The 19,193-nt window shown below is 49.6% G+C and overlaps 1 protein-coding gene across 1 annotated transcript; it reads right to left on the bottom strand.

Moving 5' to 3' along the window:
* Positions 1–5,061: 5,061 nt before the first annotated feature.
* Positions 5,062–6,781, bottom strand: LOC147992610 (gibberellin 2-beta-dioxygenase 3-like). Its single transcript, XM_087540912.1, has 2 exons — positions 5,939–6,781; positions 5,062–5,620 (listed from the first exon to the last, which is right to left on the bottom strand). The coding sequence occupies exons 1-2, from the start codon at positions 6,668–6,670 to the stop codon at positions 5,288–5,290; spliced, it is 1,065 nt and encodes a 354-aa protein (XP_087397038.1). The 5' UTR covers positions 6,671–6,781; the 3' UTR covers positions 5,062–5,287.
* Positions 6,782–19,193: the final 12,412 nt, after the last annotated feature.

The following is a 19,193-nucleotide window of genomic DNA, read 5'->3' as shown; positions in this document are numbered from 1 at the left end:
CTTGAGTGCGTGTCTTCTATCGTTGCATCTTGATGCGCTCTTGTATGGTGAAGATTATTTTCCTCATGCTTATCTTTACGAGGTTTTTGCCATCTTAATTGGCATCCCTCGTCTTGATGCGCCTTTCATCTTCTATCTTCACCGCGGGTTGTCACAAGCATAGGTTCTCTATATGCATATTAGTAAGCTTGTGAACCCATTTGCTATTTGTGTGTGGGAATGATAGGCCTTGCACCGTGTGCCTCATTCTTTGAAGACTTTATTGTTGCTTAATGCTCCTCTGTACATTAGTCTTCTCAAGTGCATTGCCTTGACTCACACACATCTTTTTGGTTGAGCCCACTCTTAACTTGCCTCTCTTACTTGTTGCTCAACCATGTGTTTGTTACATGTACTAGGCTTAGTTTTCTATATGCTCACTTGCACTTGTTGTAAGTTTCTATTGATTTTGGGGGAGCTGTGATCCTATTTTGTGCACTTTGTATCCAAATACAAAAATTCTTATGTGTGCACAAATCATGGGGAGCTTCTCTAGTTCCTTTAGAACACTCCTTCGCTCATTTCATAACATCCTTTATTCATGTAGCTCGTAGGATCTTTGGTCTAGTTGGTTCAATTGATACCCGTTGATTGCTTGCTTCAATTGGTACCTTTTGATTGCTTGTTTCTTTCTTTGTTATGTCCTTGTGGCATATCATTCCTTTAGCAATCTTGGTGCCTCAATATAGTTGGTCTTCCTCCAAGTATTACAATTGGATATGTGTATTGCATTCCACTCTCTTGTTGAGAAATACACAACTTATGGAGGAACATAATTTATATTAGCCTTCTAAGCTTTTCGCCCATTTTGGCAATCGATGCCAATGGGGGAGAAGTTTCAGAGAGTTTTGTGGATAAGTTTAGAGAGTTTTTTTCTTCTTGCTTTGGTTTTGTACCTAAGCATTTGCATCTCATACACATGCATTGTTGGTTGTTGTGTTGCATGGTGATAAATAATTCCTTATATAAACTCTCTTGAAAGTGATTGTCATCAATTACCAAAATGGAGGAGATTGAAAGGACATGCGGTGCCCCCATGTGTGGTTTTGGTAATTGATGACAATCTCTATGGACTAACGGTTGCCTTGAGTTATATTTGAAGCATTTGTCCATAGGATTGTCTTGAAATCCATGTGTTGGTTTCAAGGAGTTTATGAGATGGCCAAAGTGCTTTTCAAGGAATTATCCAAAGATTGGTCATGTGTGAGTTGAGATGGCCAAAGTGCTTTTCAAGGAATTATCCAAATATTGGTCATGTGTGAGTTGAGATGGCCAAAGTGCTTTTCAAGGAATTATCCAAAGATTGGTCATGTGTGAGTTGAGCTTATTGCAAGCATGTCTTGAAGAAGAAGATTGTGTGATCATTCATGTTTACCTTCAAGACATCATCCAAATGAAGAGAGTTGGAAAGATTCAATGTTGATCAAGACTAAGTCAAGAGTGAATCAAGTTGATCAACTCACAAAGCGTAGAAGAAGTACCGAGAGGGATCAAGTGATCCCATGGTATGGTAAGCATTGTCCATTATGCTTTGTGTACTAACCCATGGTCTACGTGAGAGGTCTTTGTGGGGTTAGGTATGTTTCCATGCTCTTGCGTCAAGAGGAAGATCTCATACAACCCATGGAGGATGACATCAAGTGGTGATCGTCATCAAGTTTGCAGTGTGCAAGTTCAAGTGGAGCAACTCGAAGAGTGGCTCACCCATAATGGAGTATGGGGGAGAGTTCTTTGTGGGGTTAGGTATGTTTCCATGGTCTTGCGTCAAGAGGAAGATCTCATACAACCCATGGAGGATGACATCTAGTGGTGATCGTCATCAAGTTTGCAGCGTGCAAGTTCAAGTGGAGCAACTCGAAGAGTGGCTCACCCATAATGGAGTATGGGGGAGAAATCAAGCTTGAAGCTTGCCGTCCATTGTGGTGTCAATGGAATTGTGAAGATGTACCAAAGAGTGGCTCACCCATAGTGGAGTATGGGGGAGCAATCAACTAGTCTTCATCGAGCCAACACAATCAAGAAAGGTGGTCCAACTTGAGGAAGTCAAGATCGTCATCATCTAGTTCAAGTGGACTATGTGCAAGGCAAAGGTTTGCCCTTGATAGGTTTTCTATTTTACCGGTCTCATAGTGGTAGTTGGGAGACCGGGTTGTAGGATCGATTGTCGTACTATCAAGGGGGGCTCTCTAGGAAGTAGCTTGATCGTATCATTAGTCAAGAGCTCAAACCATTGCATCCTTGCATCATCTTTCTTGGTTCTTGTTTGGTTCCATTTGTGAGTCTTAGAGCTTATGGTCATCTTGATGACAAGCTTGAGTTCATCGAAAACGGAGTTCGCATGCATCTTCTATGATGTTTTCGGTGTTGGAGGTTTTACCGGTCTTTTCCGAGGAAGGGTTCTCATCATTTTATTATGGTCCTTTTCTCACTTGCTTCTTATTGATATTTCTCTCAAGATTGTGTTAGCCCTTGTCGTTAGCTTTCCAACAAACTTGGTTTCGTTGAATTCGGAGCTCGTATGCGAAAGTTGTGGCTGTTTTGATATTGCCTGTTTTACACAGAGAGGTTGTACCGCCCCATGGAGAGGTTGTACCGCTTGACCGGTACAACCGGTGTTTGGAGCGGTTGTACCGCTCCAGAATTAGTCCGGCGGTTGTACCGGTCATGTACCGCTCTACCACCGGACTGGTCTCTGTTGTGATGCGGTTGGTGAGCGGTTGTGGGCCGGTTGTACCGCTTATTGCCTGTTACCGGTTGTACCGGTGCTCATAGAGGTTGTACCGCTCCTATGTTATTCTGTACATAACGGGCAGATTCGTGGGGACCTATTTAAGGGGGTCTTCTTCCCCAATGGTTCTCTATCTCTTGAGCTTGTTTTTGCCCCCGTTGTTGACCTTCTTTGAGCTTGCTAACTCTCAATCCCTCCATGGATTCTTGCTAGTTTTTGAGGGAAAAGAGAGAGGAGATCTAGGTCTACATTTCCACCAATCACTTTCTCCTCTATGTGAGGGGAACCCCTTGGATCTAGATCTTGGGTTTCTTGGTGTTCTCCTTCTTGTTTTTCCTCTCATTTTCCTCCCTAGCATTAGTTGCTCCGATGGGATTTGAGAGAGAAGGACTTGGGCACTCCGTGTGCCCTTGCCATTGCATTTGGTGCATCGGTTTGAGTTCTTCACGGTGATACGTGGAAGTGAAGTTTGAGAAGCTTATTACTCTTGGGTGTTTGGGCACCCTAGAGCTTGTTCCTCTTGGGTGCCTTGGCGCCCTAGACGGTTGGTGTTGTTCGGAGCTCAATCATTGTGGTGTAAAGCTCCGGGCAAGCGTCGGGGTCTCCAATTAGGTTGTGGAGATCGCCCCGAGCAATTTGACGGGTACCGGTGACCGCCCCCAAGGGTTGCCAAAGTGTACGGGTTCGGTGACCGCCCCCAAGGGTTGCCATTTGTACGGGTTCGGTGACCGCCCTCAAGGGTCCCTTAGTGGAATCACGGCATCTTGCATTGTGCGAGGGCGTGAGGAGATTACGGTGGCCCTAGTGGCTTCTTGGGGAGCATTGTGCCTCCACACCGCTCCAAACGGAGATTAGCATCCGCAAGGGTGTGAACTTCGGGATACATCGTCGTCTCCGCGTGCCTCGGTTATCTCTTACTCGAGCTCTTTACTTATGCACTTTACTTTGTGATAGTCATATTGTTTCTTGTCATATATCTTGCTATCACATAGTTGCTTATCTTGCTTAGCATAAGTTGCTGGTGCACATAGGTGATCCTAGTTGCTTTAGGTTTTGTGCTTGACAAATTAACCGCTAGGTTTATTCCGCATTTGTTCAAGCCTAAATCGTAATCATTTTAAAACGCCTATTCACCCCCCCCCCCTCTAGGCGACATCCACGATCTTTCACCCCTGCTGCCAACTAGGCGAGGGCGCGGTCCATCCCATCCCATTGGGCCTCCTCCTCGAGCCTGCTCGCCTCCAACGCCTACTGCAGGGCTAGCTCGAGGGCGGCTTGGTACGCCTCCTCTTCATCCTTCTCGTGCGGCTGAACCTCAGGCAGCGGTGGAGGGACGTCGTGGTCGACGTGGACACCCTGGCGGCGCTCCTCCTCGTGCTCTAGCGCGAACCAGCGCTCCCAGTTGGGGGAGTCTGGCGCGTAGGCAAACATCCGCCGCTGCTCTGGAGTGAGGGCCTCGCGACGCTGACGAACATCCTCGGCGTGCACCCGCGGCATGCGTGGCACTGTTTGAATCGAGATCCGCTACGGATACAGATACCAGCCTTGAGGCAGGTTGACATCCGAATACTGCAGTGGCCACTGCCAGTGTCGCCGCGCCTGGTGGACTGGTATGTACAGACGCTGCCGCTTCGGTGGCGAGCCGCGTCCAGGAGGCGGCGGCGGAAGAGTCGGCGAGCCGTGGGAACTCGCACCGGGGGTCAGCTTCCCCCTCCCCCTTGCCACTGAAAAACCCCATGGTGGTTTGGGCTTGCTAGGGTTCTTGGTCGCCGACGAGGGAGCATGGTGTGGCCAGATGTGGACGGGCGTTGGAAGTGGATGAGGCCGGTCCCACCGCACGCTTCCATTGAAAAGGACGGGCTCGCGGACCTTCTACACGCTGCCAGGGGGGCCCGAGGTAGGTGTAAGACGCGGGTGGTCGTTGGGGGGCAGACAAGTGGGCCCATGGCGGACACCGAGGGGACGCACGGCGCGTCCGCGTCACGTCCGCGCCGACGCATTTCAGGCGCAATTTTGGGCTTGAAATGGGTTCGCGCGGACGCCAGCCGGACGGATTTTGTGAATTGGTCGACACGCTGGGCCGGCGTTTTTGTCCGCGCCGACCCAAACAGACGTGGGCGTAGGAAATGGGTCTCCCGTTGGAGTTGCTCTAACACTTTATTTATTATAGCTTGTAGACTCGAATAACTAATTAAGCTGCCTATGTAAGGTACACCGGCAGTGGCGAGCAGAAGCCGTTGCCTGCCGGTGTAAAGTGAGCAAACAAACAAAAGGGGACAAGAGAGCATGCGTGCTTGCATATGTACGTGGAAGTGCTGCTGCTACTACTAGTGGAAATTACAAGGCCGGCTTTCTTTTCCAGCATGACACATTGGGCAGGCAGGTGCCGCCGGTGCGATGCCAGTTTTGGGCTACTCAGCCATGTAGCAACAACTAGTCCTACTACTACTTTTAGTTACCACATATGTCTGGATCCATGGATTAAATAAACAGGTACAGTAAACAGCTCCTGCGAGCGCGCTAGTGCACTCGTGCCACGTGAGGTAGCGCCGGCGCCGGCACCGGCGGCTGGACGGCGTTGCTGCAGCAGTCTTGGGCGGCGGCGGGGAAGAGCTCGAAGGGGCCAAGGCGGTGGTCGCTGAGGCGGGACTTGTAGGCGGCCTTCTTGTACTCGGCCCAGGTGAAGTCCCTGTAGAGGCTCAGCTCCCCTTCCCGCATCAGCTCCGGCAGCGGCGCGATCCGCTGCGTCGGTGCCGGCCCACCGAAGTAGATCACCGACAGCCGCGACTGCTCCCCCTCCGCCGGCGCCACCACCCGGTGCTTGACGCTCTGGAACCGCCCGTTGGTCAGCACCTGAATGCACCAAAACAAACGAGACACATCAGTCAGTAGCTACAGGTGGTAGGGCACAGGCGCTAGCCACAAGGGTCGCACGGCAATGAGTTTATAATTATATAAGGCGCAAGTTGCACGCTTTGCCCCGTACGTCCTTGACAAGAACTGAACTGGCACCAGCGGCTAAATTAAATAATGCGCCAGACCAGACCATGCATGCACAACACTACGCTTGGTTCAAATGGCTGCATGGATGGATCCCAGATGCAGTAGTAAGCGATGAGGGTAACAAAGTGACTGGTGAGCGAGTGGTGATGGTAATGCTATTTCTGCTACCTGCAGGGAGTCGCCAACGTTGACGAATAGGGAATCCGGGTCGGGGGCCACGGAGACCCAGCGGCCGTCCGGGAGCATGATCTGGAGGCCCCCGGTGCGGTTGGACCGGAGAAGGGAGATGACCTGCGGGTCCGTGTGCTCCCCGAACCCCGTCACGCCGCGCTGCCCTGCCGCCAGGGGGCACGGGCACGGCGGGTAGTGGTTCACGCGCACCATCTTGTCAGCCTCGTCCGACGCCACCACCCGCCGCAGCACGTCGCGGTTCTCCTCCGCGAGCCCCAGCCCCTCCGCCATGAGCTCCAGCACACGCGCTCCCACCTCGTGCACCGCGTCCGTGTACTCCTCCAGCGCCGCCCGGAGCGACGGCGGCAGGGAGGCGGCGGCGACGGAGCCGGACCCGACGGAGAGAAGGATGTACTCGAGCCAGCCCACGTCGCCGTTGCGGCCGATGCTCTTGCTGCCGTAGCCCAAGGGGCTCGCCGACGCCTCCAGCTTGCTCTTGTGGGGCAGCGCGAAGAAGGCCGCGGCGCCGGCCTCCAGCGCGTCTGTGAGCGCGGTCGGCACGTCGTGATTGATCGCCCTGAAGAAGCCCACGCTGCGGCATGCCTGCTCCACGGCCGCCGCCGCGCCCGGCGCCGACAGGTCGACAGTCGGCACCGCCCCCGCCGCCGCATTAGCGCATTTCACCAGTGGGATGTTGTCCATGGAGATGGGCACCGTGATCCCCACCATGGCCGACTGCCGATCTAACAGAGCAGTTCTCGGTATGTGCTAGCTAAAGGACGCACCTGGTTTCTATCTGGTGAAGGTGAAGCAGAGCAGAACCGAACAGAGGAGGCTGCGAGCGTTTGCACTTGTGGTCATCTGATGGGGTGACGGCCTCGTATGTATAGGCGACAGGAGCATTAATTATCAGCTACAGTAATAACTAACTAACTAGGGCTAACCAACCAGGTTGGTTTGGTTTAGCGAGTGAAGTGACGTGGCAAGAATGTCAGATCAAGCTACGTGGATGCATGCACTATGTGTGGAACCCAACAGGGAAGTGCCACCGTGGCCATCGACCAGGCGGTTGGAACCGTACGGTTCAAGCGCGTCTGCGATGCATCGGCGCCGAATTTTCGGTCCAACGGAAACAAAAGACTTTTCCATGCTTTCGTGAATTCCATTCGGTTGAACATTTTCTTTTCAACCGGACAGCACGCCTTTCCATTACTTTCAATAACAGAAATACAAATTCTTCCGTAATCAACATTCACTTGAATATACATTAAGTATATTATTTGCGGATGATCATTGCCCCTGTTATAGGGGGAGCAGGGTTTTGCTCTCAAGAATTTTATTCGGTCAAACGGAACCTTTTTTTTACTCCATGTACACTTTTCTTTTCTCTCTCCCAAGACAACTTAGGAAAGCCTTTCTCCCCTCGATCTTCACCGGCGAGCCTGTGGATTCGCCTCCCGTCTGGCTGCTGCTCCCATGGCCGGTGGCGGGGAGAATCCTGGTGTCTTGACTCATGCTAGTAGATAGGTAGGGTTTTCGTCCTCGTAGGGGCGGCGTTTGTACGGATGGCGGCGCACCTTTTTCGAGTCAGTGTTTCGGTCTCCGATAACTCTTAAGTTTATTCGTTGGGACGGATTAGACGGAGTTCCGGCGTAGATTCATGCCAGCTTCTTGGGGCGGTGAGGTTAGAGTTTCTCGTCGTGCGTACACTACAACGATATTTGGTGTCAGGTTCTTCAGGTCGATTCAAGGATCCAACGGCGACGACTGCGGCTCCTGGGCGCTGGCCCTTAGGGGCACGTGCACGATGATTTCCCGGCTGTCATCGACAAGGTCAGGATGGCTCCGGTATGGGAGCGGCGACAGCGGCGCATCGGTGGCTCGTTCTGACGGCGGCAATGATCGTTCGGTGATCCATGGACCTCGATCTGATTTTTGTTATGTTTGAGGCGCTTTGTACTTCGATGAATCTTCATAATAGATCTGATCCTGTTCGCAAAAAGAAAAGAACGACCCCTTCAAGAAGATTTAAAACTAAAGGAATGATCATTACCTCCATCATAGGAGCACCAAGAGATTTTTCCTTTTATAACACCGCGTACAAGGTTGACCCGTGCACACACACAAACGAAAGGCAGGTCACTGAAAATGCAAGTTGTGTGCATGTAGCATGTGTGGTACTTCCTCCGGTTCGTAATAAATAACGTTGTAAACCACTACAGTTATTATGGAACAGAGCGAGTATTAGAAAGGTCAAAGGGTGCTATGTGGGGACGATGTAGTAGAAGAAACCCATGATTTCAACCTGATGCATAGGCTACCCATTCATTATCTTATTTTACTCATTGTAATTAGAATAAACATTGCTAGTTCAAAAAATATATTACTTCCACCAGAACAAAGACGACACCTCTTTCATTGACATTACTAAAAGAAGATGTAGGAAATCTATGCACCGGATTTGATAACATACTAATTTAACGTGAATAAGTGGACGATGATAAGTGAACGATAGAGATTTCCTTGATGATTATCCATTTGTCATAGTTGTCTTCAAAACAAAATGAAGTCTCTCACTTTGTTGGTTCATTGTTGCTCCACGAGGACCTAAGCCTTTTGCCATGACTATGGTAGTGGTATGATTATCGGTCATACCTGCATAAAAATAGAGTTTAGGGTTTATGATTCGTTAAATATTTCATGGTGTTGTTACCAAAAGATCACATGAATGGTGTGTTCTTTGTTAAGAAGCTAGGGGTACATTAGGATGAACATATATAGCATTTATATGTGCTAGGGAGAATATAAGAGGGACATTGCCTCCCTCCCCCCGTGTTGCGAGCTAAATCCGGGCAAATTCGCGTTAACCAATGCAATAGAAAGGTGAATATTTAGATAATAATAATGCGGGGGGGGGGGGGGGGGGGGCAAGTACAGCAGGCAGCTGCCTGGGCCGTGGAAGATTACAATGTGAAGAACATTTTTGCGAGCTCGGGCCGACAGTCAAGCCATACCTACACTCGGCCATTATCACTCTGATGGCTGGCACGACCCCACTCATCACCGCCAAATAGAGCGGAAACCCACCAGCGCTATGAACCTCATAGATCAGCTCCAGTGCGGCGGAAACCATTATTGGGGAACACAGTAATTTTAAAAAAAATCCTACGCACACACAAGATCCATCTAGGTGATGCATAGCAACAAGAGGGGAGAGTGTTGTCTACGTACCCTCCGTAAATCGTAAGTGGAAGCGTTATGACAACGCGGTTGATGTAGTCATACGTCTTCACGATCCGACTGATCCTAGCACCGAAGGTACGGCACCTCCGCGATCTGCACACGTTCATCTCGGTGACGTCTCACGAACTCTAGATCCAGCTGAGTGTCGAGGAAGAGCTTTGTCAGCACGACGGCGTGATGACGATGATGATGAAGTTACCGATGCAGGGCTTCGCCTAAGCACTACAACGATATGACCGAGGTGGAATTCTCTGGAGGGGGGCACCACACACGGCTGAGAGATCAACTTGTGTGTCCTAGGGTGCCCCCTCCCCACGTATATAAAGGAGGGAGAGGGGAAACCGGCCGGCCTCTCTATGCGCGCCAAGGGGGAGGAGTCCTCCTCCTAGTAGGAGTAGGACTCCCCCCTTTACTAGTCCAACTAGGAATAGAAGGAAGAGGGGAAAGGAGAAAGGAAACGCCCCCCACCCAATTCGGATTGGGGGGGCGCGCCCCCTCCTAGGCTGCCTTCTCTTCTCTCCCACTAAGGCCCATTAAGGCCCATATGCTCCCTGGGGGGGGGGGGTCCGGTAACCCTCTGGTACTCCAGAAAATACCCGAACTCATTCGAAACCATTTTGATGTCCAAACATAGCCTTCCAATATATCGATATTTATGTCTCGACCATTCCGAGACTCCTCGTCGTGTCTGTGATCATATCTGGGACTCCGAACTACCTTTGGTACATCAAAACACATAAACTCATAAATATTGATCGTCACCGAACGTTAAGCGTGCGGACCCTACGAGTTCGATAACTATGTAGACATGACTGAGACTCATCTCTGGTCAATAACCAATAGCAGAACCTGGATGCTCATATTGGTTCCTACATATTCTACGAAGATCTTTATCGGTCAAACCGCATAACAACATACGTTGTTCCCTTTGTCATCGGTATGTTACTTGCCCGAGATTCAATCATCGGTATCTTAATACCTAGTTCAATCTCGTCACTAGCAAGTCTCTTTACTCGTTCCGTAATGCAACATCCCGTAACTAACTCATTAGTCACATTGCTTGCAAGGCTTATAGTGATGTTCATTACCGAGAGGGCCCAGAGATACCTCTCCGATACACGGAGTGACTAATCCTAATTTTGATGTATGCCAACTCAACAAACACCATTGGAGACACCTGTAGAACATCTTTATAGTCACCCAGTTATGTTGTGACGTTTGATAGCACACTAACTGTTCCTCCGGTATTCGGGAGTTGCATAATCTTATAGTCATAGGAACATGTATAAGTTATGGAGAAAGCAATAGCAGTAAATTAAACGATCATCGTGCTAAGCTAACGGATGGGTCAAGTCAATCACATCATTCTCTAATGATGTGATCCCGTTTATCAAATGAGAATTCTTTGTCCATGGCTAGGAAACTTAACCATATTTGATTAACGAGCTAGTCAAGTAAAGGCATACTAGTGACACTCTGTTTGTCTATGCATTCACACATGTACTAAGTTTTCGGTTAATACAATTCTAGCATGAATAATAAACATTTATCATGATATAAGGAAATATAAATAATAACTTTATTATTGCCTCTAGGGCATATTCCTTCAACCACATCCTCCACTATGTTTCCATGGTTGTGCCTCATCGCCAGATGTAGGGTGGTGTCCCTCGTTGAGAAATCAAGTATCAATTCATGGAGGTGATGTACTTTGCAATAGTGGTAATGTCTGTGACAAAAATAAAACTTCACTTGTGTCCCCAGCAGTGCTAACAAGTGTGGTTAAGGTCTCCATGTGTTTCTAAGTTAGCCCCGGGATCGAATCGCCAGTATAAGCGGTATAGATATATACCAGGCACAAATGCATCATTTTATTACATCGCATGACCTAGAAATTAAATAGTCTTACATACGACTAGCCAAAAGCTAGCCCAATATATATGTTACAATCACAAACATAGTTCTTAATAGTAGAAACAAAAACAAATCCTAAGATATTAGTTCTTGGTAAGGCTCCATCAACACCACTAGGAAGTATGTCGAGTGGAGGCACGAGACCCTACGTATGACCACTCCTAATATAGTCACCTGCAACATGATACGTTGCAGCCACTAGGGTCAATACAATGAATGTATCGACAAGATTCTATAGTTATTATAACATCCCTATTTCACCTACATGCATCTTGGGGGATAAGTGGAGTTGAAGGCTCTTTGCAGAAAGCAGTAGGTTTTATCCTAACTTTGTATGTAGGGGGTCTAGTCTATACATAGGACACACTAGTACACCCCGGTTCTTCATACAATACCAAGACACTCCCGGTACACCTCGGCCGTTTGCTTGGACACAGGGTACACCTCCTAGTGGTTGTATTGCCATGTTCAACCCATCACCTTTTAGATTAAGAAGAGACAATGAGATCAAGATGACAGTTCTTGGCCAAGTTGCTCAAATTAACTATAACCGAGGACACGGCTAATCAAGATCTGTTTATACACTCAGGAGAGGTTTGTGTACTTTACCCGCGAGACATAATCATATCCTTATTCTACTAAACTTCTTTTGTGAAGTAGCCTGGTAGACTAAGACGAGACTTTTGAAGTAGTAGCCCACATCCATAGGTAGATTCAATCCAACCTACACACCTACATCTGCCAGTCTACTCGATTGAGGTCCCACAACTTACTTGGTCAAGATTGAGCCCATATTGACTCATGTTTATACATGGAAGCTACTTAACTTGGAACTCGTACAATCCCTTTGATCTTGGGTTGTCTCCCGGAAGTGCACATCCCAACAGGTAGACCATAGACATTGGCCTGTGGGAGCCTCTCAATAGTTAACCACCAAACCCAAACCGAGTACCGCCCAGATGATTCATTAATTAAGTTACTTACTAAGTAGTCAACCATATAGTTTGTAATCGATGATTTAATGATGATTCCAACCTCGTTATAATGTAGCAGCTAAGCATCTACACGATGGTTATAAGGAACAGAGTAATGTATCTTAAGTCTTTTCTACTTGATACGTCTCAAATGTATCTATCATTTTTTATTGTTTCATGCTATTATATTATTATTCTATATACCACTACAAGAGACCAGGCCTACTATGACGAGGCAAAGAATGCCATGGAATAGCCAAAAATGTCATAGAATACATCATAGTGATGTTTTATATGCGTCATGAGCATCGCCACAGAATCCCTATCACGGAATACTCGTAGTGATGGCGCGTGCACTAAATGTCACTAAAAATAGGACCTTCATTGACATTTTTGACAATGACATCGACTTGGTATTTCTATTACGGTCGTTAAATGTGACATGCTAGATAAAAATATGCCATAGTCTACCATACTTAGTGACAGAGCAATGTCACTAACTTGATGCCACGTCAACATAGGACATACTATCCCACTGCCAAATTATATAGGACATTGATTAAACTAGCATCACTTATTTCAGCAGTCATTGACTTAACATCATCAGGATATATTTAATTTATTTTCAGAATTAAATTACAATGAATTATCATATCCAATATTACCGAATTCATATGAAAGTAAATATTTAATTCACATCAAACTGCATCATATAAATAAGTTAGAGCCAAATCACAATATAAATTGAAATAAACTACAAATCAAATTATAAATTCAATCATCTTAGATAAATAGCATGAATTAACAAGTTTGGGCACTCACAAGAATATACAAGTTGCAAAGTAATATTTAGATAACTAAGGTCCACAAAAGTGTTACCTGGTGGCCTTCATATACCATCTGGTTTGGATTGGGACTAAGTTGCTCGAGCCTTTAAGAGAAAACCAATCAATGTATCCATTTTCTATTGCTTATTATCCGAGGCTTTCACTCTTGTCTTGTTGGCCCTTCTTCACAACCTCCAATTCTTGTTGCTTCCTCTCCATCTCTTCAAGTGCTCTCTCTCTTGTCCATCAAGTCTAGAAATTAACTCCTCTAGGTGCCTATAAATTAATGAAACACAATAGTGTTGCGTATTCATTAGACGAAAACAAACAAGACAACAAGGAACAAGAATACCAGTAAGAAGCTTACAATCTATCAAATTATGAATCTAAAATAGAAAAATAATTTAGTACATTCCTAGGCAAGTACGCGAATGGGCCAATAAAATAGTAAACCTGGGAATACGTTATAATGATTAAAGAACATGCATAACCTAGAGCTAGAGTTATAACGTTTAAAGAACATGTAATCACTGCACCCCTTAGCTTAGCATACACATCACCGCTGCGTTTATGTTCCGCGAGGAATGCCCTCCTTTCCCTATCACTCTCCAGAACTAGTGGCATGATTGTAGTACCTGAAGCTGCAAATACTTACTAGCCTATGTTATAAACACTAACTAAATGAATTCCATTTCAACTTGCTTGGAACTGGACCTTAGACAATGCAACAATTTTACATGCGCATATGTACTTTCCTAAAGCAAACATAAATGTAATTAAGTAGCTAAATTAGATTGCAAATGCAGGTTTGTCTTTGCATTGATGTTATTCAAAAGTAAACAAAATAGATTGTGTAACATAGTATTTTTAAACAAGCAGCACTATTAAGAAGCATTTCACGTAATATTGTATTAACAAAAAATGAAGAATTTTGACGCTTTGTGGTCTAACAAGTGTCCCAAGTAGCATGGAAGATGCAGCCAAGAAGCCTATGAAAAAAATATGAAAAAGTCAGAAGAAAAAAATAGCAAAACTTAAGATTACTATAGATGATACACAAGTGCTTGACTTGAAAGATTACTTCCAAAAAATTGCCAGTAATGATAGCAAAGATTTACTAGTACATTATCAAGCTACTTACTCAATCAAGCAATTTAATTTGATGGCAATGTGATAAAATAATAATAATAATAATAATATAAGAAACAAGGCCTTCTTAAATATTAGAGCATCGCTGAGTGCAATGTTCGGGTCAAATGCCATACACGCCCTCCTCCACCTTCAGCCTACTCCAAAAGATTTCAGCTAATTAGACTATCACACACATAAACCAAGTGGTAGAAATGACGCGTTCACATATATGTTCTGTGTTACTCCCTCCTTTCCGGTTTATAGGGCTCACCAATCAATGTAGATGATGAGTGGTAGAATAATTTTGGTGGTTTGCAAAATTACTCAATTAATACGCTCGTTTTCCTCAAACAATTGTGTTTACCAATGCATTAATTGCAATGCATGCATGCGTCACCAATAAATAATTAGGAACTTTTTATGCATTGGTGAAATTTTTTTAATCCTCATATGTAATGATTTAATGCACCTTGATATCTGAGCATGTGATGGGATACAATAGAAATGAGATACTACCTCCGTCTCGGTGAATAAATCATTCACGTAGTTCTAGGTCGATGATTTAATCATCTAAATATGTATTATATGTGACAAAAAATATATATTTAGAAACTACATCCGTGTAGAAATCTATTGATATACTTTTCATGACATATAACACATATTTAATTTCTTAAAACAATGACCTAGAACTACGCAAATGACTTATTCACCTGAACAGAGGTAGTAGTAGCAAATTGTTTGCCTATCATATCCTCAATAGTCTGTGACTCATGTTTGCTGCACTGGTGCTAACTGAAAAATAGAACTCCTAGCGATTGCATATTTCAGTAGAAAAACATCAATTGCTATTTAAGTGTTGATTGTTGAGTAACGTGATCGTATTAGGAAATATAGGTTAGATTAGAAAATATTCTGACATATATATATATATATATATATGACGAAGACCGGCGCAGACGGTGGCGTTCCCGCGCCAAGGGAGGTGGTGCGACGCATACCACGGGAAGTCAACGCGCGTGGACGATGAAGTGGACCGTGGGCCGCCGCGCTACGGCCCGAAGGGACGACGCAGCAGCGGCGGGCAGGTCGGGGTGACGGCGGGAAGACCTCGGGGCGGCGCGGCGGAGGAGCGCGGGTCAGTGCAACCGCGGGGACGACCTCTGGACGGCGGCGTGGACGCGTGCCACGCTCGCTACGGCCTGACGGGGCAACGCAGTGGCGGCGCGAGGGTCGGTGCCGCCACAGGGACGACCTGGAGCGGACGGCCTCTGGGCGGCGGTGGTCCGCGGGCCGCGGTACTACGGCCCGAAGGGGCGACGCAGCAGTGACGCGGGCCAATGCAGCTGGGAGAAGAACCACGGGGCGGCGGCGCTGCGGCCCGACGGGGCGACGCAGCGGCAGCCCATTGCTCGATCGGTAGAGGGATGCGCTGAACTCGGGACGGTGTTCACGGGGCCTGCGGAGGCGCGCGCAACCGACAGACCAGGTCGGTTGCACGGCGTAGATGAGGCGGATCGCGGCGGCGTGCGGGTGATCAATCCGATCGCGCGCAAGGTCGGGGACGCCGCTCGGTGGAGGTGTAGTGGCAGTGGAGTCCGAGATGAAGCCGGCGGCGGCGGGCGGCAGGGCGGCTATGATTGGCTGCCACATGGCGCGAGGCCGCCGGGTCGGGGTGATGTAGGAGTCCCGGTCGGAGCACGGCGGTGATGGTCGGCGTAGATCGACGGGCGGTCCGTCGCGCGAACGGCGGCGGTGAAGGGCCGCCGCATGACGCGATGCCATCGGGTCGGGGCGACTGGCGGGCCGACGCAAGGACGCCGCGCGATGCCGCCGTGTCGGGGCGACCGACGGGGAGACGCGCGAGGCCGCCAGGTCGGTCAAGAAGCCAGCCGATCGCGCCGGTGTTGGAGTAGAGGCACACGAGGTCGACGACGGCGATGGGCGACGCAAACCGGATCACATGGATCGGAAAACCAAAAAGAAGACGTCGATCAAAGCGACCGGCGAGAGAGAGAAAACCGGGATCAAAGGATCAGGGAAAAAAACTCTCTAGGGGCAGCCGGCCAACACGGCCGGCGGACAAACCCTAGGTACGGGCGGCGCGGTCCTCGGCGGCGGTCATGGAGGCCGACCGCCCTGAGGGCGGCGCGCGGTTGCGGAAGCAGCGGTGGCTAGGGTTTGGATCATGATTAGGCTGATACCATGTTAGAAGAGAGAGAGGATTGGTGGAATAGTTTGTTGTATTGCTTAAGCCTCGTGGGCATATATAGGTTAGATTAGGAAATATTCTGACATATATATATATATATATATATATATATGTCAGAATATTTTTCAGTTAGCACCAGTGCAGCAAACATATACGTCAGGCCGCCGCTCTTCTTTGGTCACCGCTGCTACCCACGTAGCCGCCGCCGCTGCCCGTCCACATCCTTCGTCTTCGTCCAGCACCGGCCCATCGCCAGCGTCGCAGTCATCTACCCCGATCACTTCGTCTACTCCGAAACCGCAGGCGACATCGGCTCCGCGCTGATTGACACCGCAACCGTCGCCGAGTCCTTCTCTGCTGGTCTCTTCGACTCCTCCGACATGGCGTACAACTTGTGCAGGTCCTCGTCTATGCATGCCTGGTGCTGGCAACACCGATGCGTGTCTTCGTCCACGACGTTTCCCCGGGCCTGGCAAGCCTGGTGTGGCGCTTCGTCAACTTCGTCTTCGTCTGTCTATGCATGCCCGGTGCTGGGAACATCGGTGCGTGCCTTCATCTACGATGTGTTCATGGGCTTGGCAACCCGCCGCGACGCGTCGTCAACAACGTCTTCTTCCCGGCGCACCACTACTTCGACTCACTGCGCCCATGCTAACTCGGCGCCCTCTTGCGCCCGCGGCTCCACGGCGACATCCTCGACATCGGCCCCCCGACTCGACATCGACCACGACATTCTTCGCACGGGTACCTCGACCACGGCTACACCACCCTCGGCTCTCGGCTACATCGACAAACGGCACAAAAGGCTGCCGCCTGCTTAAGCAACCTCGTTGGTTTCCACTCCAGCCACGACTCCGCGATGCGTCGACCGTTACGACTGTGGGGGTGTCCGTCGGCTTGCCTTCGGATTCTTCTCCAGTCTCACCGTCTGCGTCGCTACCGTTGTGACTGCAGGGGATGTTGAGTAACGTGATTGTATTAGGAAACATAGGTTATACTAGAAAATATTCTGGCTTGCCTTGTACTCAAAGTAGATCATATACTCATATATATATGCCCACGAGGCTCAAGCAATACAACAAACTATTCCACCAATCATCTCTCTCCCTTCTAACATTGATAATCTACAGTTGACAGTGTTAGTCTTAACCTCCAAAGTATATACACAGACTAATACTAGATGCATGGGTAAACACGTCAAAACTACATCAAGAAACATGTTGCTCACCTTTGGTCCAGTCTCCTCATCAACGATGGCAGCTTTGAACTTGAGAAATCTCACACGCGCTGAACATGTCCACCCCTGCACAGCGAGAAAGCGCCATTGATTTCCTGCTTAAACATTTTAATGGAGAAAATGAGAGGAGGAGCGCCACAACAACGCATCTATAGATGGGAGCAGCGCCGCGAAATGGCTGCGACCGTGGCCTCATTAGGGAATAAGAGAAAGGTAGCATGGTCTCGAGGAGGATGCAGCGGGCCTGGTAGAGGAGTGCCACGGTGGCTGACTCCGGCCAGAACCCGCCCAGCTGTACGCGAAGTGGAAGAACTGGAGCAAGAGGTCAGCGTGGTTGCAGGTAGCGGCAGCGGAGATCACGCCATGGACGAGAAGCGCCGGGAGCGTCCAGAAGAGCAGCCCATGGCACGGAGTTCTTCAGGTGGGTCGCCGGCTTGCGTCACCAGATCATGTGGAGAATTGTCTCGTGCAGGGGCTTCTCTGTTGTTGCCGTGGCTATGCCTTGCCCTAGCTTTACCTCTCTCTGCTGCACCTCTCTCTCTGGACTCGATCGGCAGAAGAAAAGAAGGAAAAGCAAAGCCAGGTTTCCAGCACACAAACGCTGCCGCCGCTCTGATCGGCCTGATATTCCACGAGCACGAACTTATTCCAGCCACCGTTACAAGGATCCCCTACTGGGGTTAAATACTTGGGCCACCGTAGGAGCACGTACTCCACGTCCCTGGCCCGCCCGCACGTCCGATCTGCCCGCTCTGGTTGTGTCCTCGTCACGCACGTACGCGAACGAGGCGCACCGAGCCCGCACGATCCCCACGCGCGCCCCCTGCGAATCAACCTGAACGACCTCCTACATCTACGACATGGCTACCTCGCGCACACGCGCGTACCCATGCACACACACGCACGCACTAGCTACGGGCCCGACGCATCCGACGCGGCCAGCGCGCGCCCGCACACGCGCTCGCTGCGCCCGCTCGTCGCCGCGGCTTACAGCGGCCAACACTCTCCCCCTAAGCCGTGGCCTAGAGGAGACCGACGTCCTCGACGCTGCCGTCCACCCGCAGCGCACGCTCCGCCGCACCGTCGACGTCGTCGTCGTAGCCGCCACCGCCCTGACATCGCTGCCGCGCCTGCCACCGTGCCGCCGTGCCCTTCGCGCGCAGTCCCCACGTCCCCGCGCTCCCGGCCCGCGCTCCCGCCGCGCACGTACGCGATATGCGCAACTAGGTCCAGCGCCTTGACGCGGTCCACTCCCGCGCTCCCGGCGCGCCCGCTACGTCTGGCGCGCGCCCATACACGCGCCCGATGCGGTGAGCCCGTCGCCGCGGCTTGCTCTGCCACGCTCCGCACGCCTCCAGCTCGCGCCATGATCGCACTCCGACGTGATCAACACGGCCGATCCGGCGTGTCCCGGAGCTTGGCCTTCCCTCCGCCGAGCCACGCCGCGCCACCGCAGCCTCTGCGCCACCGCGCAGGTCCGCCGCGGCCGCCGCGCTCCCCGCACGCACGGCATCACCGTGCTTCGCCGCCGCACGGGACGAGCGCCATCGCCGGCGAACTCCTCCGAACCGAAGCTCTGTTACCAATTGTTGTTGCCGTGGCTATGCCTTGCCCTAGCTCTACCTCTCTCTGCTGCACCTCTCTCTCTGGACTCAATCGGCAGAAGAAAAGAAGGAAAAGCAAAGCCAGGTTTCCAGCGCACGAACGCTGCCGC

This window comes from Triticum urartu, chromosome 1A (genome assembly GCF_056163025.1).
Source record: "Triticum urartu cultivar PI428250 chromosome 1A, HENAU_Tu73, whole genome shotgun sequence".
Classification (NCBI taxonomy): domain Eukaryota; kingdom Viridiplantae; phylum Streptophyta; class Magnoliopsida; order Poales; family Poaceae; genus Triticum; species Triticum urartu.
Note: the sequence above shows the minus strand (reverse complement) of the source record. Positions and strands in the feature narration are given on the sequence as shown.